At 41.5% G+C, this 23,377-nt stretch overlaps 1 protein-coding gene across 1 annotated transcript in view; it reads left to right on the top strand.

Annotated features, from left to right (window-relative positions):
• The first annotated feature begins 17,791 nt into the window (after nucleotides 1-17,791).
• Nucleotides 17,792-23,377, top strand: part of LOC117553448 (LIM domain-binding protein 3-like) — a 40,247-nt gene continuing 34,661 nt past the window's right edge. Inside the window, exons 1-2 of the mRNA XM_034227376.1 lie at nucleotides 17,792-17,883; nucleotides 17,972-18,163. Coding sequence (XP_034083267.1) covers nucleotides 18,068-18,163 — 96 coding nt within the window. The 5' untranslated portion in view covers nucleotides 17,792-17,883; nucleotides 17,972-18,067. The remainder of the gene's footprint in view (nucleotides 17,884-17,971; nucleotides 18,164-23,377) is intronic.

A 23,377-nucleotide genomic window follows, 5' to 3' on the forward strand; every position in this document is an offset into this window, starting at 1 on the left:
ATTGACTAACATGGGGAAAGAGACGTCTGTAAATCGGTGGATACTTTTTTTTTTAACTAAATAAGCTACCCAGTATGATCTATTTTATAGCCCTTATTATAATCATTAAGTCCTTAAAGTTGTAAAATGCACTAAAAGCCGAATCTAGATTTATGTTCTCTCTCCATTCATTCTAGTGAGCCGAGAGTGGGAGCTCGGGGGGCGGGGCTGAAGGAGCAACTCAACTGCGCATGCTCTAGCCAGGCATGATGGTCATGGTCAGGCATGAATCTGTGACGTTTCGCTCTCTCAAAAGTTGGGCCATTTTGCCATCATGCGCCAATGAGCAGCTCTCATAGGAAAGAACGAGACCCCGCCTCCCACGCTGTATCCAGTTCTTATTATACATCCATGGCTTCGAGTCATTGTGCTAAGCTAGGCTAACCACCTGCTGGACTTTACCCTGTACTGCACTCCTATGAGTTTACACCTTGGATAGTGTTTTGATGCTAACTTTTCCAAACTGTCCGACTGCATTAATCCTTCTCTGCAATCGCACTTTTTAAAAGATATTTCAAGTTTTCCTGCCATCTGTTATGTTTTAAATGTATTTGTTTATTTGTTCTTTTTTCTTTTTGATTGAATATTTAAAGTGTATAATTTGCTGCGAGGCAGTTTAGTGGAATGTGATTGTGATGATGTTGATGTTATTGCGGGGGTTTAAAGGGAAATGATTGTTGATTGTAAGCAGCTCTTGATAAGCTGACCTGTTGGACTGTGTGAAGTAATTTGTACATTGCCCTAAAGTATATTTGAATGTTTCTTTTAAAAAAAACGCAGCATATATTATGACAAGTGTTCTGCTCCAGTTTTCATAAAATCCAGTTAAGTAAAGTGAACCTCTAGCCAAGTGGACCTAAGATAAAACATTTGCTAACTTGTTCACAATGTTTTAGGAAATAAACTGAGCTGTTAAAGGTAGGGTAGGTAAGAATGGAGAAACCAGCTCGAGTGCGCTAGAATTTGAAAGTACGCAGCTGAAAAAAATCTGCCCCTTCCTTCAGACTTCCTTACAGAGCCCCTCATCCAACACCCACAATTGCGCACAAGACCAATGAGGTCACGAGATAAGTTTGTGCACAGATGGAAGGCTGACAGGCAGGTAGGCCATCCAGTTATTTTAGCCGGGCCGGTTCAGATTATTGGTCGTGCTTTTTACAGCGCCACGGCTTCCACAGATGACATTTTTGTAATGTATTTATTGTCAAAGCATTTAATGTATTCATTGCTATCGGGATGTTAAGAGCATTCCATGGAATATAACAAAAAGTGTTTCTGAAGTGAATTACCTACCCCACCTTTAACAAACCTGAGGTGATGATGCATAGAGTTAAACTAAAACAATCTTTTAAAAGCTGTTAAGCCAAACAAAACTGTTAAACTGCTAAATGACGTATTGGCACTAAATGAAGTTGCTATCTAGCGTTAATGTATTTTAAATGCTGTTAAACTATATTGTTAACAAACCAGAATCAAGCAGGATAAAACAAAGAAGCCAACTGTTTAATAAGCTCAATTATTCAATCGGTTAGCTAACCCTTATTAAGATAATGTAGCCGCTCTACTGTTATCTAAACTTCACCAAGCTGTTTAGGCTGTATAACAGAACAATTAGCTAACTATTAAACTGATAAAGGAAGATGTGGCTGGACTGTTACCAAATATAAAAAAAATGTAAAGTAATCCTTATAAAGAAATGTAGCTGCTTTAAATCGAACCATTTTCGAAACAAAACCAAATCTGTTCTCCGTTGAACTGAACCTTTAGCCTAGTAAAAGTGAGCTAACTTCCTAGCTAACCTTATCAAAATGTTTTAGGAGGTAAATCAGTCTGTTAAGAAACCTTAACAAAACTGTGTTCTAGGTGAAATTATGTTTAGCTAAATTAAAACACGTTTTTTAAGCTGCTTAACTTTACCATCAGCCTAAATGATTTAGCTGCTAAGCCTAACTATAAGCTAACCGGACTCTAATGGTGCATTTCCACTACAGCACGGTTTATAGCGTGGCGTGCCCGTTTTTTGTTGCGTTTCCACTGGCGTAGTTCCGGCTAGCGGGTACTTTTTCACAGTTTTCTGGCTCTCCAAAATTGAGGTTATTCCGGGCCAACAACCGGGCTGAGTATGCTAAACTAGTGAGAGAATCGCTGGCAAGGGGGCTACAACTACAACAAAATGAACATATTTGACCGTGATCTAATTGTAATACACGTTTCAAAATGATGCCGAAGTAACAACATACTGATACCGGTTAGTAAAAAACATGAATTAATGCTTTGACAAGTCTGCAGACGGACGGCAGTCGAAAAACCTTTATACATAAATAAACCAGCGACTGTATTCTCCATGACACAGACAGTCTGTGGTTTGTACTTGTTTAACTTTTGTCTAGTTTCTGAACAGATATGAGGAGCTGTGAGCTCTGAGGGCTAACAGCTAACGGCTGATGTTGGTTTTGTGTTTCGCATTGAAGATGACGTCACGGCTCCGCCTACACTGCGTTACTATAGTTACTGCCCCAGTTCCTAAACTGTAATGGAAACGCAGCATAAAGTGAGTCTGGCCTACCAAGGCCTAACTATGCCGTGCGAGGCCCTGCAGTGGAAATGTGCCATAAATGTTTAAACCTTTTGTAATGAGGCCTGCAGTAACACAAACCTGTACTTATACCGGTGTAACTAGTAGTTTACAAATCATTCCACCTAGCATCATAACACATCAATTAAACCAGCAGCAGCATTGAGTAAATGTTGAAAAGACGGTAATGTAGGTGTTATATATATATATATATATATGTGTGTGTTTTAAAGTTTATATTTTGAAAGAATGTTTGATAAAGGAAAGAGGGTTTTATTGTAGATTTGTAACTCTTGTCTACTTCAGTGTTGCTTTTATTTATTTTTATAAATAAATATCTATTACTCACTGTATTAATTGTGAATGACTGCGTGCACCGCAGATACAGAAATACATTCACGACATGCATATAAAAGCTATATACATTCAGTATCAAGTAATACACATTCACATTTCACGGCTTGTTTAATAGCTAACTGTAACGTTTACACTATTATGTTATACATCATATAACTCGAATAATGCAATGTGAAAAGCAATATTTAAGAACAAAATCCAATCCACTTTATTTATAGCACATTTTAAAAACAGGGTTTGCCAAAGTGCTTTACAATGAACATAACATTATAATAAAATATAATATTACACAAATAGATAAAAGGCACACATGATAATAGATACAAGGCACATAAAGGACAGACAATAAAAGCATACAAATAGGTAGTGCCATGGCTCAGACTGACTCGTAAGCGAGGGAAAAGAAGTGGGTCTTTAGGCGGGACTTAAAAGCTTCAAGAGTGGGCGACAATTTGACATGGTCGTTCCAGAGCCTGGGGCATAGGCGTCGCAGCCATTATATGAGGGTGGGACAAGTCCCCCCCCACCTTTTAAAATGATTAGTTTAGACCCCCCCACTTTTACTATGCGGAAAGTCTGTGAATCGGTCTATCCACTCGCCACTCTTTGTAGAGCGCTGTGTCAGTGCTTCACTATCAAATCCATTCCACTGGGCTTATTATCAGAAAGCCCAAATCAATGATATTCCGTGCCATGTTTTCACTGCTACTTTGTACCAAGGCAGATTCTCAGAGCCGTACACATGCTGCGTTTTTTGTGTAGCTGTGTCTTTAGTTGTAAAATCATTTCCACGCTGCGAGGCTCCGGCGCTAACAGTTCACGAGCGTGCTCCACTAGCACCCGCATATAAGGCGCTGTTATTAAAGAGGTGGAGGGAGAGTCCTCTCCTGTCAGACTGAGAGGCTGATAACTACAGCTCAGTGAGGTGAAGGACTCTCTGAGTGTTTAGATAGTTACATTTAGTCTAAGTAGTGGGTCTCAAACGATTTGGCAATCATTTATGTAAATAAGTATTTCCAAGGCACACCTTTATATGGTCATTATAGTTATAAAAAATAACAGAATAACAGGTATGAAATAATTCCAACTCATACTATAAAAGGGGAATGATTTGTAAAATATGCATAAAGAAAAAGTAAGTCTGTTTACAGTTCTGTTTCACATGGGTGATGTTGAGAGATGTATCCATAGATTTAGTCCCTAATTTTGCTCTCAAAGTGCAGCAGATTGATGCATTTAACTTAAATATTTAAAAACCACCACCCGCCACACCCCCTGTCAAATTGTCCCACCCACATAGAGAACCGCAGTGACACGTCCTAAAATCGTTAGCATTTTTACCACTGCCAGTTCCTTCGACAAAAAGCAATGGGATTTCATAGGGTTTTGGAAAATATCTGGAAATAAGGTCTGTGTTTGACACAAATTGAAGAGACAGATCACGTTTTGTTCTACGACATTAAATACATCAGCAGTGACCCCACTGGTGATTTTTGAAGAGTTTACGTGTCTGAAAAACGATGGTTGTTAACAAGTGGCTGAATAGGACTACAGAAGTTGTCGAGGCCGTTTTACTTCATTACACCGAACACGTAAACACTCCTCTAAGTTTGTTTGCCCTGTTCTGCTTGAAAGCAAGTACCTGCCTCCTGCAAACTGTTCAAACAAACACTTCAACTTGTTCCATTTAGAATCTGTATGTTTGAATATGGATCTTATGTGGGCGTAACATTGAAGCAGCGACCCTGCTGTAGTTCGTTTATAGCATAACGTTAGCATTTTGCTTCTGGCGGCTAGATTTATGATTCGAAAATTATAAAAGTATGTGGATATTATCCGGCTGAACAAAACGTGATCCATCTCTTAAAAGTGTGTCAACCACAGACCTTATTTCGAGCTATTTTCCAAAATCCTATGGAGAAATTGCATTGCTTTTTGACGAAGGAACCGGAAGGAGTTTACTTCAGGTTTTTAGGACGCGTCACTGCGGTTCTCTATTGAGGATGCTTCCTACGCCCATGGCCTGGGGGCTACCGCTGTGAAGGCTCGGGGTGTTTCTCAATGTCGAGGACGCTTCCTTGGTAGGACATGTCCCTCCGAGTCAGGTCCTTCAGAAGTGAGGCAAGAATCCTTCCTAGCCTCGGAAAACGAAGAATTGTGGAACAGGCTAACAGGTGTGCGTCATAAATTAGTCCGTGCGCAAAGCATTGTGGGGATTTTAAGAACGCGGAGGATACACACATGTGCAGCCTCGAAATTTCCCGCAACGAAGGACGCCGGCCTCGGTAGAATTCCAAGTATGCTGGACATTGGAACAGTCCATCGGCGGCACTCGATGACGTAGCATATCCTTTAAATAGTGGCTCTGGAGCAGCCTTCCTCGACATTGAGAAACACCCTCGGTCTCCCCTGGTCTTTTTCCTTGTTTTTGGGACTACTAGCCGCAGCTGATCAGCCGACCTCAAAGCCCTGGAGGGGATGTACACCCACTGTTCGAAGTGGGGGGGAGCCAGGCGGAGCTTAGCTCCCATAAAGAGGGGGCAGCTCCCCTGAAGGCCGACTTTGAGATAAATAGGGGGAGCCCAAAAAAATCGTGCATATTTGTGTCACACAGATTAGAAATGTTGAGTTTCTGTAAATAAAAGTTCTTGAAATAAATAATAGTCATTGTTCATTACAGTTTCTGAATATTTGTTTTATATTTGTGAATATTTCTGGGTGTTGCCATCTGTACGTGGTGGTGCTGCATTCTTTACGCTACTTACGTTACTATGGTTACGGCTGCGATGCCGGCACGGTATTTGAAATGTTCATATTGATATTTTTTTAACTCTGGCTTTGTAATACAAAATATGGCGAAACGAAAACAGCCACGCCTCGCAGCTTTTGGATTCACAAGCAAAGAAGCGAAGGAGTCTAAAATTGACAAGGTGAACGGAACAACTTTTAGTTGGCCGGCTGTAAGCGGCGTTAGGGTCGAGTTTGACAGCTCCACACCGACGGAGAGGCCTGCCGATTCGGAGCCTGAAGAGGCTTCAACAACGGCCACAGCCGCCGGCGTAGTGACACCGTCTGTAGTAGTAGCAGAGTGTTTTTATAGCAATTGATCGAATCCGCGCTGTTAACAGAGCGTGCGTGTGATTATTTAGTAGCAGGATATGCACTGAAAAATAGGGCTCCCCCGAAAGCAAATTGGTAATTCAAACACTGTGTACACCTGTAGGAGGTCGGAGATGTACTCTGGGGCCAGCCCATTAAGCGATTTAAAAACAAACAATAGAATCTTAAAATGAACTCTAAAAAACAGGAAGCCAGAATAGGTGGGATGAAAATAGATTGATGACATCAAATCAAATCAAGTTTTATTTATATAGCACATTTATAAACGATTTTTGGTCGAGCCAAAGTGCTGTACATATATAATAAAAATAGCCTACAGTAGAGACACTTTACAGCAAATACAAGAGCACAGATTGTTCAGAATATCAGTATGAGAAAAACGACACCCTCTATCCTTAGACATTATAAAATACGTTTTTAAATATAGAGATACATTTATTGTATTTTCATATTGAATATGTATAAGTGAAAACGTAAAGCTAATCTTTTATTTTGTAAAGAAATGTTTTAAACTATATTATTATTTTATTTTCTACAAATGTATACTTTTTTGATGGCACTAAAAAGTCCAAAAAGCTCCTTTGATTTTAGTTTTTAGCCATTATTACTCTGATATTAATTTGACAAAACTGTTAAGTGCTTTTGATAATGATATGAGCTGAGAGATGAGCTTTACCTTAAAAATCAGACTCACTGCGCCAACTACAGTACATTTTATATTTTCCAGATATTAAAATAAGAGGTCAAATAAAATCTTTATTAATCCACGACGTCGTAGGGGTTTTCATTTGAGTGTTGCCCTTATAAAGGTATAACATGTGAATTGTGTTTTATAATAATTACAAAATATTAATAATTAGCCTATGCCATGATTCATAATTCCAATCTCACAATTCTAAGTGAAAATCTGGATTTATTTTTGTTTCTCACTCCTGCCTCTTTAAATAAAACGTCCCCGGTAATTAAGATCCACTGTTAACACCCCCCCCTCCCCCCTCCCCCCATCCAGCTCTCTGCCCGGCCGGGGCACCTGATCCCCGGATCACCTCACCCCAGGGGCGGACTGGGGGGGAAAAGTGGCCCGGGGATTAATTGACAGACAGGCCCACTTAATGCGCGGCATGTATCGGCCGGCCGGCGACGAAAGTATGTTACTTAACAAAAAACCCTATGCATTTTATGTTATTTTGGACCATTATTCATATAGTAATCACATTACCTGAGCCCTTGAGTTGCCTAAGCAAAATAGTTACAGCATATATTTAGTGATTTTAATGTTAACAGATCATTGATGCAATAACATTTGGACCCAATTTTCCTGACTTGACGCATGGAATAAAACATGGGGGTAGGAAGCATCCTCAATGTGGGTGAGACAATTTGACAGGGGGTGTGGGCAGGTGGTGGACCTCACCTCCTCTAGGGGGGTCCGGGGGCAAGCTCCCCCGGGAAGATTCGTTTTAAAATGTTGAAGTTAAATGCATCAATCTGGTGCACTTTGAGAGCAAAATAAGGGACTAAATCTATGGATACATCTCTCAACACCAATATGAAACAGAACTGTAAACAGATTTACTTTTTCTTTCAACATTTATTTGAACAGCAAGTGGAGGCAAAAGTGACTGCACCCAAAAGAATAAACCTGCTAGCTAACTAGCCTAAACTCAGTAACAGAATGTGGGTTCTGAATGAACGTTCTTCTCCACAGCCGTGCGACCTCTGAGTCAGACGTCACTTCCCCCTTTTCTATCCTACGGGTGCAGCCACTCCCCCTGAACCCCGTTCCCCTCCCCTCCCCTATGCAAGCCCCTCCCTCTGAACCCAGGGCTCGCTACAATACTGTATACTGTATACACATACACAAAAAAAACAAACACTAGAGGGCAGGGCAACATACTTATAAACAATAAGCCCTGTCAATACTTCCCTCTCTACCCTTTTGGGTCTATAAGTGAGCTCATCCATGTGTTGCTTTTAAAAGGAGGAGGCTGGGTTGAAGTGGTTGATTTTGACATTGGGAGCAAGGTTGTAGAAGTCAGTCCCCTCTGGAAAAAATAGGGTGGTCTATGGGTGAGAAACATATATGCATGTTATTTACACATTATCGAAGAGATACTGACATCCACCTGAAGCCTTCATTAGAACAAATGTCATGTTTTTAATGTTGTTTAATAGTCTGCAATAATCACTAATTTATTAGTGTCAAGATTGGGAAGTCACATAGTAATAAATGTAAATGTATTACTACATATTACCTCACTGAATTAGTAGTTTCTGCAGCAGCTCACTTTTCTCTGCAACACCATCTATAATTTGGTCACTATCCAGCATCTTCAAAACATCTGGTTGAGTAGCCATGAGCATAAAGGACTCCAGGTTCTGTTGAGAGAGCGAGCTCCTGAGCCTGTTTTTGATTAATTTTAGTGTTGAAAAGCTTCGCTCGCATGCTACCTGTGTGACAGACAGGGTAAGCAGGAACCTGTATGCAAGGCCAATGATGTGGTATGCATCTGTCAGGAGGTTGTACTGCTTAAGGATACGGTAGCAACACAATGGGCAGTCCTTGCAAGATGAGCACTTTTTTATATACCATCTCCGCTTCATCTTCAGCATCCTCTGGCCCAGCCTCTGTTGTCTTGGTTGTGTATTCCTCAAATACAGATGTCTTCAACCTATTCCACTGTCCTGCCAGACTGATGAGCTCACTCTGTAATTTGGCCACCGTTGCTCTGTCATCAAATGGCAGCAAGCACTTGCTTAATTCTTGGAGTGCTGCCTCTGGGAAACCACCGGCATAAGATGTTACCTGGTTGAATCTTTTTGGGGCCAGAAGTGCCAAATCAGCATACAAAGTGCCATTTTTGAGGAAGCGCTGGTGCATGCTTCCTGTGACTGTGTCCATGATTTGATTATGGACATCAATCTTGTATGATGTTTCAGCATCAGTCACAGCCTCATCCTTGGACATCTCTCCAGGCATGGTTTTCTTCTTTCTACCCCGTTTCTGTGGCAGAGCGGCCTCAACCTCCAGCTCAGTCTCCTCACTCTGCTCCTCTGTTTGATTGTTGGCCCACTGGACGAATGTGGCGGCCGCCGTCTTGACTTTCTCGAAGTCTCTGGTCATATCTTTCAGCTGTGTTTCTGCAGCCACAATCATCCGATGAGCTGTCAGGATGTCCATTCCACTTTTCTGAAGGTATTTTGAGACTGGTGAGGTGACCTGGAAAATTCTCAGGAAGATCTGAGCTGTAAGTATTGTTTCATACCTCAGAAGCTGGGTGATGTATCCACGTGCATTGACCGTGCAGTGGCGTTGATGGTCTGTCCATGTTGAATGGCGGAGAGGGTATGAAGGACATCAACATACAGGGCATTATCTGGCTTTCCAAAAGAGCCAAATACCTTAGTCACAGCAACGTCTTTGGACCACCAGCGTATCTCTCCAATCGGGGCGAGACGTCTGTGTCTTGGGTCTTTGCTCTCCTTCTCCCAGATGTTCATCCTCTGGTAGGACTCTCTGATGAAGACAGCGATGTTGTTCAACAGGGAAAAAAGTGACCCACTTGCCAATACACATTGTGTTGTGTCTGCCAGGATGAGGTTCAGGACGTGTGCGTAGCACCATACATGGACATGGGTGGGGGACATTTTGGCGAGCAGTGCAGAGAAGCCTTTATATTGGCCTTGCATATTGGAGGCCCCATCGGTGGAATTTCCAATACACTGCCTCACATCCAGTTTCATGGTCTCCAGTACTTCATGCACAACAAGTTGTGCAAAGTACTGCCCAGTGAATGCCTCACATTTAATCACAGCAACAAGTCGCTCATGAACAATGTCTGTCACATATCGTATGACAACAGAGCACTGATCTTGGGCTGTGATGTCCTGTGTGGTGTCAATCTGGACAGAATACATGCCAGATTCCCGGACTTCAGTGGCGATGGTGGCCTTCATTAGGCGTTGGATGGTGGTGATGATGTAGTTGATGGTTGTTTTGGATAGGAGAGTGACAAGGGAACCTCTACCTTGTCTTAAACCAGACTGGTGTATTTGCTTGCTCTTTCTGTACAGAGAGTGAGGTGTTCCTTGAGACACACATCATATTTTCCCAGCAAAACAATCATCCTCTAAAAGTTACCATGATCAATGGTGTCATCATCTTGTGTATATAATGCCTCCGCCTGCGTGCCGCTGTAGCTCAAACCACTTTGACCAATGAGCTTCAACACATCTATGATGCGCTCCAACACTTGACGCTTCCTCTCTGTGACGTGACATCTGAGGTCCCATGAGAAGGTCCTGAATTGTGTTTTTTGAGAATCTAAGGAAATATGCCTCAGCGCAACCTCTGTGAGCATGGCTCTGCTCATGCTCCTCGACTCTCTGATGTATGTGTGTGAAGTTGGTCATGCCAGTGATGAAGGAGTTGCTATCTCTAGGATTAGCAAAAGCCATACAAAGGGAGCAGAAGAGTACTTCTCTGGCTTCACTGTATGATAGCTATTTCCTGTTTGTGCCGTCTTTGCAAAAAAAAGCCCTCTGCACTACAGCCTTGTCTGCCTTCTGCTGGGGGTGAAAACGGAAGAATAGGTCTAATGTGCCTGACATCGGCCTGGTGAAATAATCAACTGGGGTGGCACTGACATCCTGGCCTTGACTAACTCTGTCAGTGTCAGCAGCAGGATCAACTTCAGCCTACATAAATGATTAGTATTGATTAGTATGTTACGTTATTATGTTACCACCATGTTATTATTATGTATGTAAACCAAGTAAAGTCTTAAAGACAGTAACAGGCTAATTTCCACCAGACAGTAACTTTAGTTGCAGGTTGACAAATAATGGACCCTTTATTATTGTTAGTATTAATAAGGTAACCTAACGTCTAAGCTAATCAAACAAAAGACAGTATAAGCAATCATAGTAGTCTCATTGATTCACCAGCCCAAGTCAAGTGGCTATAATGTTCAAATAGATTACCGTTGTCAATGAGTGAAGCAAATCTACCAGCAGCTTGCATATTTCACCAGAATTTGGTCAGTGAATGGTGTTAATTTTACCCTGTCCCTGTGAACACACAATGTACTGTAGGCAATAGGCTAGCTAGCTAGAAATAGGCTAGCTAGCTAATATTACCTCATCTGCTACATTAAAATGCAAGCTAGCATTAGCCAAATGAGGATTTTCACTTTCAGCATCAATCATAACATTAACTTACCATCATATCACTGCTGGTACTGGGCTCTAGATGCCGCTGTACTGTGTCAGTTTCATTGCTTGACTCACTGCCACTGGGAATGGCCGCTGTGTCGGCTAACGTTACATCAGCTTCTCCGGTGGTGGTTGTACTACAACTACAACCAGCTGCAGGACCAAACGAAAAGTCTGTAATTTTTTTTGATTTTTCTGAACCTTCCTCAAGTGCTTTCATTTTTTTATCCCTAAGTTTTTGTGCACCTCCTTTACGCTTTGGAGCTTGTTTATCCATCAGTAACTCACTCCTGATCTTTCACTGCGCAGTGACAGCAGCTCCGGGCCTGATGGGGAGTGGCCGGCCCGGAACACTTACAAATGTGGGCCGGTAGGATTTAGTTAAGCAAAAAAAAAAAGGGAGTGGCCGGTATACTCACAAATATGGGCCGGTAGGATTTAGGCAAAAAAATAAAATAAAAAAATAAAATATATATTTTTTAATTTATTTATTGTTTTGGCCCTCCGGCCCATGCACTGCACCGGCCCACCGGGGAAACTCCCGGTATTCCCGATGGCCAGTCCGCCCCTGCCTCACCCTGTCCGTCCGTCCCCACTCGGTGTGTCACTTTTCTCGGAGCTAACGGAGGACAAACACCGGCAGGTAAGTGTCTCACCTTTTTCAAAATGTCCCCCACCTGTTTGTGCACACTCTCTAATCCCTTCTTCATCTGCTGCACCGGCAACAAGCTGCACCGCCTTGCCGGCTCTCAGCTCCCTCTGCCCGGGGAACACTGGCAACTTTCCCCGGCTGCAGCTCCTGCAGTTTCTCGGCTTTCATGCCAGAAATAATGAGGTTAAAGTTGGTTTAAAAGTTACTTAAACCCGGGTTGTTTTTGCTGTCAGGGGGCGCTGAGTTCTGTGCACGGAGCGGCGCTGCTGGGCGGAGGCAACAGCAGGTGGGCGGTGTCTGTCTGTCTGTCAGCACCAGGGATTCAAAGGTGAGCAAGAGGAGGAAGTACTCAGATGACTTTAACACCATAGAATAGGAATACTATGTTAGTAAAAGTCCTGCATTCTGCACAAATCTTACAAAAAGTAGTTATATCAAAAAATATAGGGGAGACCAGCATTGTAAAATTAGATGATTCAGGATTAGTACAGTGTTAAAAATGCTATATTACAAAAAATGAAGCAGTTAATAGGAAACATTTGGCCAGTTTATGTATAATAAGGAACTTTCCTAAATCAAATATTATTATAAGAATGTATAAAAAAAACAACAACAATGTGGTTTTAAGACACATTTTATACCTTAGAATCAGAATCACTTTTTTTCTGAAACAGGTTTTTCATTTCAAGAAATTAGCTTTGATGTCGTGGTGCATAGTGTACACATGGTTTTAGATATTGAATCAATTATAAATACAATAAAGCAGGTAAAATAAATTATAACACATAAATGTAAAAAAAAAACGTACAATATAGTATGGGAAAAAATCCCAAAACAGATGAACCTGCAAGGGAAATTCCAATACAAATCAAAAATGTTATTTATATCTCGTTCGATATTTAGTTTTTGGAATTGGAAGTTTTAGCAGAAACGTGCAAAATTGTCTATGTCTAACACACACACACACACTCACATATACACACACACACATACACACACACTCATATACACACACACACACACACACACACACACACACACACACACACACACACACACACACACACACACACACACACACACACTCAGAGACTGAACTGACCTTTAATTGAACAAGTCTCTCTATTAAGAAGCTGTTTAAAATGACAAACTATTCACACATGCTCTGAGGTCAGTTATGTGTTGTTAATGCAGAGAGATACAAATACCACACACACACACACACTAACACACACACACTAACACCCTCCTCATGTGGCTGTGAATAACTCGCATCGTGCCATCCAGTTGACTCTGATCTTTAAATGTAAATCTACAAATGTCATGAACTGAAAACAATATTGGGTTGCACCGACAGTTATCATTTTGATCTAATATTAGTCCCAATCAGACTTCAGCAAAATTAGGTTTCAAAGGATCAAAACTAGATTTAGTAGAGAGCACATTAGTAAATTGTTGTCATAAGGAGCTGTACACACAGTGTATATGTTGTCTCTTATTTTCTGCTTACTTTCTCATAATCAAAGTGTTTTCATACCATATGATACACAGTTTTCTGATAGCAACTCTCTGTGGGTCCACCATCCGAAATTACGTCATTTTGGCAGCAAATCTGTATCTGCTCGTTGTACCCCCGTTTTTAAAATATTTGGGTACGGAGGAAAAGAGAAAGGGTTTTATTTTCTGACGCCGCGTGAGGTCCCCGACGCACCGGGGACACATATTTATGTATAAAAAACATCAAAAAGTGCATTTTGCACGATAGGAGACCTTTTTAAAATATGTTTTATTTTTGTTATTATTTATTTTATTATATATTTTCAACTTCATAAACAATTGGGAAGATTTCAATTATAATAATGCATTGTATTTTATTAAGTGGTCTTTTTTATAAAATCTCAATCTAAAAAACACAAATAAAGTCATAGTAATTAAGGAAAATATTCTTAAAAACTAGTAGCAATAAACAAATAAAAAGTGGTCAGTATTAATGTACAAGACTATAGCCGCGTTCACACCGCAGTACTTTTCCCACTTTAGTTCCGATATAGTTCCGAAATGTCGCGTTCACATCAAAAAGAGCCGGAACTAGAACTTAGTTCATGAGAACCTTTTTACCCCCTTTTCAGTCCCTGCGAGAGAGCAGGTACTTTCGTGGGAGAAAAAGGTTCCTATGTCTGATTGGCTGGGCGGATTGCAAACCACGGCCCGTAAAACTCCCAAAAAGTTTTGTGAAGCCGCCATTTGAATATCCTCACATTAGCATTATTAGCATTAGCCCAGCGCAGAAACGCAGAGAGACTAATTTATGGCAACACAAAATAAAACATGGGAGCGGTGGAGAAGAGGAGGTGTCGGCGTTCTGGCGATTTACTCGGAAGGCTTCAGTAGAAGCTGCTGGGAGTCCCAGCATCTTCTACTGAAGCCTTCCCCAACTCCGGGGACTTCCGGCCAGGGACTCCGGGTGGCAGTATACGCCGTGAAGTTGTTTGCGGCCTGCCAGTAAAGTGACGTCAGTGGCTTCATTTGCCTAATCCTTCCCCAGGAATTTATTCCGTTGTGAACGCGATCTGTACTTAGTTCATGAGAACTCTTTAGTTCTCATGAACTAAGTTCTGATGAACCTTTGTGGGAAAAGTACTGCGGTGTGAACGCGACTTATATTTAGGTAAAGTAAAAGTACCTCAACATTGTACTTAAGTTTCGTACTTAAGTATTGCAGCTAGCAAACAGGAGGAACTTAACATATTTGAAACTAAATCGTGTTTGAGAGTGTATTGGTGTGTTGGTCCCTGCGAACGCTCTGCATCAGATTCCTCTCTGTGACAAAGCGTCTAAAGTTAGCGGCTGATATAAGGCTGAGTCCAGAGCAGCCTGTCAGTCTCAGCTCAGGGGCAGAGTGCCCTCCGAAGAGACTGCACTTTTATTTAATAAATTGAGGTTAAACTGAAAATAAGGCACTAATCAAATACAAAAAAATCCTTGATTGTAATACCGTTCTCTTTCACCATGGTTTTATGGTGCGAGTGACAATAAAAAAAAGTTTTAAAGTTTGACAAACGAATAGAAATATTACTATAGTTTGGACATTGCTTCATGAAGTTGATTATTATTATTATTAAGTTATGATTATTTGTAATATTATAAATTATCAACATTTTCTAAACATTCACTATCTTCTAAGTTCTGTTTACTCCAAAGAAAACATAATAAGACAAAGGTAGAGTCCAACTGCAACAAAAAGAGGGGTTGTGGGTAATGTAGATGTAACTGAGTACATTCTATAGTATATAACACAGAACATTTTCCTATAACCATTACATACTGTGTGTGTGTGTGTGTGTGTGTGTGTGTGTGTGTGTGTGTGTGTGTGTGTGGTGTGTGTGTGTGTGTGTGTGTGTGTGTGTGTGTGTGTGTGTGTGTGTGTGTGTGTGTGTGTGTGTGTGTGTGTGTGTGTGTGTGTGTGTGTGTGTGGTGTGTGTGTGTGTGTGTGTGTGTGTGTGTGTGTGTGGTGTGTGTGTGTGTGTGTGTGTGTGTGTGTGTGTGTGTGTGTGTGTGTGTGTGTGTGTGTGTGTGTGTGTGTGTGTGTGTGTGTGTGTGTGTGTGTGTGTGTGTGTGTGTGTGTGTGTGTGTGTGTGTGTGTGTGTGAATTCTCACCTGTTGTTGGCACCTGTCAAAATAAAAGCATTACCTCGGCATACAGAAACAAGCTGCTGTTAATGCAACGTGTCAGACTGTAATTATTATTTAAAAACAACCGCTCTTGTTTTATATCGAGCAGTAGTTTAATACTTTATTTATTCTGGGGCTAATTAGATTTCATGACAGTTGCTCCATTTTAGAATAAGATAATGAAAAGTCTTCACAGTCAAACCCTGCCCCTTCCTCACCATGAACACACACTTTGTTTTCACTAAATCCCACACACACCTCCCTACTGCCAGAAATACTCACTCCAGCACCAAATGTGGATTCATCTGCCGCTGAAAATAGTCCCTAACAGATGCTCTGTTTCCTCCTCTCTGTTTGGTAAAAAAATACATTGAGCAGCTGTTTTAGGAAAAGCCTGAGAACATTTGACTTTTTTCCGTTTTTACATGACATGTTACTTGTTAGACGCTTTTATCCAAAGCGACTTACATACTCAATACTGTGGGCAATCCCCACAGGAGCAATCTGGGGTGTCTTGCCCAGGGACACAACGACATGCTGACTGCAGTGGGGTTTGAACCTGTGACCCCCTGATCCGAACACCTACGCACAACCCACTGCGCCTCCACATGCCTTTTTGTTTTATAGGAAAATTATGTTTTATATTTGAAAAACTGACTTTTTTTTAAAGCAACAGAGTATTTCGTTAAGCTAGTTATCTTTAATGTAGATCATCTCAAACTGAAATACATTTTGAGATTGATTAATTAACGATCTTAAATCGTAATTTGTGTCAGGTTATAAACACAAAACAGTGATTCAATTTGATCACTGCAGACTACTTGCTGAAGCAAAGTGAAGACAAGTATCCAGGGTTCGTGCAAAGTTGTATACGGTAAGAATTATTCTTAAATCTAAATGCAATCCAAACATATTTTTATATTTGAAATATATTTATCCTGTCGCCATATTTGTTTCTCGTCCCTGGCGTTCCTAACACCATTCATTTACAAATAATAATAACAAAAACAATCAAAGTTGATATTAACAACTGCTATTATAATCAAAATGACAATTCATTTGATTGCTTTTGTTCTAAAGACATTTTTTTTGTTGCATTTATAGTCAACATTTGGTTTGGCACTTATTAAGTCGCTTTACCGCAGCGCTGTGACGAAAAGGGAGCTGAGCCAGAAGGCAAAGCTCTCTGTCTACCGGGCCATTTTCGTTCCTACCCTCACCTATGGTCATGAAGGATGGGTCATGACCGAAAGAACGAGATCGCGGATACAAGCGGTCGAGATGGGTTTTCTCCACAGGGTGGCTGGTGTCTCCCTTAGGGATAAGGTGAGAAGTTCGGTCATCCGGGAGGGACTCGGAGTTGAACCGCTCCTCCTTCGTGTCGAAAGGAGCCAGTTGAGGTGGTTCGGGCACCTAGTAAGGATGGGAGGAGACCGAGGGGTAGACCTAGGACCAGGTGGAGCGATTATATCTCTTCGCTGGCCTCATGGGAGCGCCTCGGGATCCCCCAGTCAGAGCTGGTTGATGTCGCCAGGGAAAGGAACGTTTGGGGCTCTCTGCTGGAACTGCTACCTCCGCGACCCGACCACGGATAAGCGGGAGAAGATGGATGGATGGATGGACTTATTATAAGCAGCATTACCCATGTCAACATACATAAAGAAAAACAACTGGCCTTCCTTGTGTTTCCTAAGTGAAACAAAAACCAATAGTCTGCACATCATGCACACCTGTAGAGTGGTTTGCTGCCTTGCTGCAGGGCACTACATCAGTGAAATATGACATTTTGATGCAGGATCTGAACCATCTGCTGCTGACCTTCAGCTGCTGGAGACACTTCACTGCTGGCCTTTAGGTTTAATCTTTTATCACCACGGAGTTAATGAGACGTTTCCTGGCATCGCCCCTGATTGGGTCCGAGGGAGACCCTGGGAGTGGGGGAGGAGAGGGGGGGTACGACGGGGTGAGGGTACAAGGGGTCGAGGGAAGGAGGGAGGGGGTGAGTCTAGAAGAATCTGCTGGGTCTATATTAGCCCCGGTGAATCACGGCGAGTCTAGCATACCGGGTGTCCCCTTTCACACCATATAAGTCCAACCCCCCCCCCCCCCCCCCTACACACACTCACACCCCTGCCTCACCCCGCCTCACCCCTCCACCCCCCCCATAATGCAACAGTGCTATCTGTGGTTATTCTTAGGCTGTCACTTTGGCTCCAGCCGAGTCCTCTTCTGTCTCCTCGCTCTCGCCGTCTCGGTTTGTTGCATTTCAACTCATTTATTATTACATGTCATTTCTTCTTTCATTTTAATCAGTTTTTTCATTTTTTTGTTTCTGATTTCAGAGGCTCCCCGCTGCCCTCCCGTCACTCCAGCAGCTGTGGGGTTTTGAACACTTTTTAAAGGTTTAAGCGTACATTTTTGGGAGGATCTTTTTAAGAATGAGCTGCTACACAGTGACGCTCCCCGGCCCCGGGCCCTGGGGCTTCAGACTGCAGGGGGGCAAGGACTTCAACATGCCCCTCACCATCTCCAGGGTAAGAAACACTTAAATTACATTTGTGTCATTGCACAGAGACAACCAAATGCAACCAAGCATCTAACAATCAAAGCGTATTTACACATATATGATTAGTGAGATATTAAACTGATGTATAATACAGTATTGGGTAATGTGTAATACAGTAGAGGTATGGACATTATCAGATATTAGTCAAAAGTACTATGGTGATTTTACAATCAAGCAAAATGGTTTTAACTTCCTTAAGTGATATTATATATTCAACTGTGGAAAAACTCTTTTGTGAATGTATTGTGTTGTTTGGTTAACAATTGAGGAATCCTTCAAAGTCACCCTTAAAATGAATTAAAATATTTGAAAAAGTTGTTAAAATCGTTAAACTTATGTCGGACAGAGGCTCGCATTACAGGACCCGCTAATTAAAACAACATACATGTTACATAAAACCAGTGACATCAATCTAAATATCTCAACTGGTTTCTTATTGAAATAAAACTTAATTTGAGATTCTTGTTACTTCAAACAATATTTTAACATAATGTTGGTTCATCATTTTTAAGAAAAGAAAGACGGTTCGACTGTTTTGATGAGGGAACTTCATCAAAACAGTCGAACCCCCCCCCCCCCCCACCCTAAAACGCCTCCATTGGACTCCTTTGTTTACTTCTGTAACATTGTGATATCACTATGTAGGCTATAGGCTAAAGGGCGGGACATCTCTAAGCGGTTGACCAATCACAACAGAGCCGGCCAGCTAACCAATCAGAGCAGACTAGGCTCTGGTTTCAGACAGAGGGTGAAAAGAGGTGCTGCAGCACAGACAGTATGAGAAAAATAAAGAGCTTTTTGAACATTAAAGCATGGAGACAAGTCACAGTAGAGACACTACATATATACACCTGAAATAGCAGACTAAGGCCCCTTTAAGTCTTTGCTCTGGGAATCTGGAAGTTTTTCTGGTGTTCATGATTTCTTTTTGCTGTTAGATTCCACCTTTTACCGTTATGTCACGATGGGTTTAAAGATAATAAGTGACTTTTTGTTGACGTATAATCACATGAAACTCCAGGGTGAGAGCTGCTCCCCCCGACAGCATGACGGCTGCCGGGGTTTGTCAGAGAGGCTGACAGCAGAGAGCCTAAAACTGGATCTGGCTTTAGTTTCACTGCCTTCTCTCTCTCTGTGAATCTGCTGCATGTGTCCTCAGGATGTGTCATTATTGACCTTTGACCTTCTCCTTGTTCAATCAGGAGTTTTGATGTAAGTGCCAGTGATACACAAATGAATGTAATGGTGATTAGGCCCCGTTGTGCAGGAGTAGCATTCGGGTGGGTAGAACCGATCCGATGAAACCCCCGGGGTCTAGACACTGGTGGTGGTGAATGGATAGTTGGGGTCGGTCTGAAGGGGAGGGGCTTAGCTTGACCCTGGATTCAGAGGGACAGGAGGTGAAAAGGGGTGGAGGAGTGTTGCGTCGAGTCACCTGAAATGACAATTGTCAAAGGGGGAGAGCAGATTTAAACGGTTTAGCGGAGCGCTATGATAGGCTTGTGAGAATAGAGCGAAGTGATTGGTTAAGCTGGGGAGTGACGCCCCCGATCACTTATTGAGAGGAGAGAGAGTAGTAACGTGGAAATAGTAAATGAAGAGTGAAGACAGTCTTCCTGGTTGAACTTACACTGAGCTTCATTTGGCGGCTTGTTGGATTATTCTGCGAGCTGCCTCTCAGCGACAGAGAGCTTGTTTCCTGTTTAGACCTCCGTTGCATTAAACATCTTCTCACTGCTGTCCAGATCTGTGGATGCAGGTTATGGCTGCATGAAATAGTCCAAAGCTGTTGTTGCAATATGAAAAAATACAGGAATTTTAACCAGATGATAAAAATTCCTCTTTTGTGTCGAGATCAAAATATTCTCCACATTTGAAATATCCAAAGTTTCCTGCTCTTGTGTTCATTCTCAGATAACTTGACGAGTAGCAAGACCTGTTTTGGTTGTTTGATAAGTTGATGAAGCTGTCCTGTTTGTATCAAGCGGCGCAAAAAGTACTATTAATTTGCTTTACTTGACACGTCCTGTACTGTATGTGTGACTTTAGCACATGTGGTAGATGATGACAATACGATATGTTGTGCAGCCCTAATGCAGATCTTCATGACTCTTTATCGCTGCAGAGTGGAATTAGAGGGCAGGACTTTTGAGATGCACAGGTTCTGCTTTGAGACTTTTGGCTGACTGTCACACTGAACCCAGACAATGACACCCAGCAGCTGTTCACACACACACACACACACACACACACACACACACACACACACACACACACACACACACACACACACCACACACACACACACACACACTGACAGTAGTCCTTCTGGAACAGCTGACGAGGAGTTTCCTCTCTGTCTGTGTGTGGGCTTCACAGTGTCCCATGCTTGTTTACGACCTGAACATGTGTCCCAAATACATTTATTTAGTTTATTTGAATTATCCACACTCTTATCTTCCTGAGATTGCTCCTGCACTTTGTTGTTTAGTGTAAAGCGTGCTGGACACACATACATCTGCTTTCCCTATAAAGTATTTACAGAATTGGATGTTATGAAAAGTAATAATGAACTACAAGATGAATAACAATGATATGAAACATATGGAGGACATTTAACAAACACAATTTAATCAGAATCAGTAACAAGTATATACGAGGACTTTGCCATGGTGTATTTGGTGCAAACATAAACAGTCAAAAAAGATCAATTGTAAGAAAAATACCACAAAAAAAATACTTTTATTTACTTAAAATATAGCAATATTTACATGGAATGTTGATGAAATACCCGTAAAAATAAAATATATACTTTTAGAATGTATATATATTTAAGCGGGTTTCCTAACTTTTGCAAACACTTTGAATCTGACAAAAGTACACATTTCTAATGCAGTATCTCCATGTGGTGATAATCTGGCAGCATCTGAGTTGGATTAACGCTGCGTTTTCTGCCGTCTGTCAGAGAATTGGTGTATGAGCGAGGGACCCAAGTTCCCATCAGCAAAAACACGTGGGTTTGCTATCCTGTTTCCAAAATGGTGGAATGAGCTCCCCATTGAAATCAGGACAGCAGAAACACATCTTCGGGCGCTGACTGAAAACTCATCTCTTTCGACTCCACTTCGAGCGATAAAATGACTAACAAAGCACTTATATACTAATAAAGGACTGGTTTAAAGCCAGTTGAGTAGCACTTTTTTCCCCATCATGCCTCTGGGCTCAGGGGTTCATTGTTTCCTGGGTTTAGAGGTTGGAGCAGCAGGTTGAGCGAGCAGCGGAGAAACTGCGGGATTAATGAGGATAAATCAATCTGCTGCTTAATCAGAGTCTCAGAGTCAACAGGAAGTCAGGTTTACTCTGTGTGAAGGGGGGTGTAGAGGCACGCTGAAATATATGAAGATGTTCCGTTTTTTTATCGGTTAATTCCTGCATGGTTGTCATTTTGCTTTAGGTTAGATCTGCAAATCCGCTGATGCAAAATCTTCATATTAATGATCTGAAAACCTCCCAGCAGGAACATATGGAAGATATAAAATGCCTCAAGTAAAACAAATGAACTGAAAGTGTTATATGCATTTACTGTGTCATAATAACCCAATGAAAAACACTTAAAAAGGACAATCATTTAACTGTTTTAAACCTTATTTTTTCTTACTATGTCACAAAATCAGAAATGAACTCTCAAACTCTTGATAGCAGTTTGATACCACATGAAAAAACAAACATTAAATCCCATTTACTTCAACAAACAGTCCTTTATTACTTTTTAGGAATTTATTATCGATGATTTGAAACTACATTTGTAAAATATTAGATTTTTCAGATTTTGGCAATGATTGAGAACCAAATACTTACAAAAACATGTGGATTAATCCGCCACAGAAAATATTTTGTTTGATGAAAATATATTCCGTTTTTAAAGATGTATGTCTTAGTAGGAACCAATGGGCAACAGACGATATTCACAGACGATCTAACACATTGGTGTTTACCTCTAAATGTGGGATTTGTTGATGATAAGAAAAGTATAAAATAACAACAGACTTATACTTTCACATTAAGCTCCTCAAACAAGAAGGTCCTGTAGCATTAATTTAAATGATGAAACACATGTAAAGTAAATACCGGCAGTGGCTCAGTCAGTAGGGGCTTGGACAGGGAGCTGTAGGGTCACCGGTTCAAGTCCCCGACCAGACCTAAAATATGGAGTGTGGACTGCTACTTGGAGAGGTCCCAGTTCACCTCCTGGGCCCTGCCGTGCTGCTCACGCAGCGTCAGAAAATAAAACCCTCTCTCTTTTCCTCCGTACCCAAATCTCTAAAAACGGGGAACAGCGGAGCTGATCCAGATTTGCGTCCGATATGACGTAATATCTGAAATGTGGACCCACGGCCCAATCAGAAACGTTGCTATCAGAAACAATGCCCGACTGTTTTGGACGTAATATGGTCGGTGTTTACATTAGCATCGCTAACACTCAGAGCTAACCTGTACTGGAGAGCATGTGTGTGAAGAAGCAGGAAGTAAAAAGGAACTCACCTTGTGGTATAACCGGCAAGAGAGAAAGCCTTTGAGCTCCAGACTGTTTCAGATCCTTGATAATCCATGATATGGCGTTTCATCACGGCAGCATTTAGTTTAGACAGTAGCTGCCGGGTCCCGCATGAGCTCAGTCCCCTGCTTCTTTATTTGATCTATTTTTTATTTGTCAAGCTTTATACCCAAATCAGCACTTTTGAAACAGGAAGTGAAATAGAGGGATATGAGGCATGGCTAGAATGGGTGATCTGTTTGGTATTTTGAGCAAAACACTTCATAGACATGTTTTTTATATATTTGTATATGTCTGAGACCTATGCTGTTGCCTAAAAATAGCACGATAGGTGACCTTTAAAGTTTCCCCACACACTTTGTCTTTTAGAGTCCCTTTTCCCACTTGTGAACTCAGTGGGACATTTGCGGTCTCTGGGTTTGCGTCTCTGACTGGCTGTATGATATTCTTTATGTGTCTTTCCCATTGTATTACCTCTGCAATAAAGCAGACTGACATTTATCCAGCAGAGCGAATATAAATGTCAGCTGAGCAGGAGGATCAAAAACAGGGGGAAGAAGAGACATTTCATTTATATTCTCTTTTTTCCACAAGGCCAGCAAATACACTGGCAACATAAAACAACAT

This window comes from Gymnodraco acuticeps, unplaced genomic scaffold (assembly GCF_902827175.1).
Source record: "Gymnodraco acuticeps unplaced genomic scaffold, fGymAcu1.1, whole genome shotgun sequence".
NCBI lineage: Eukaryota > Metazoa > Chordata > Actinopteri > Perciformes > Bathydraconidae > Gymnodraco > Gymnodraco acuticeps.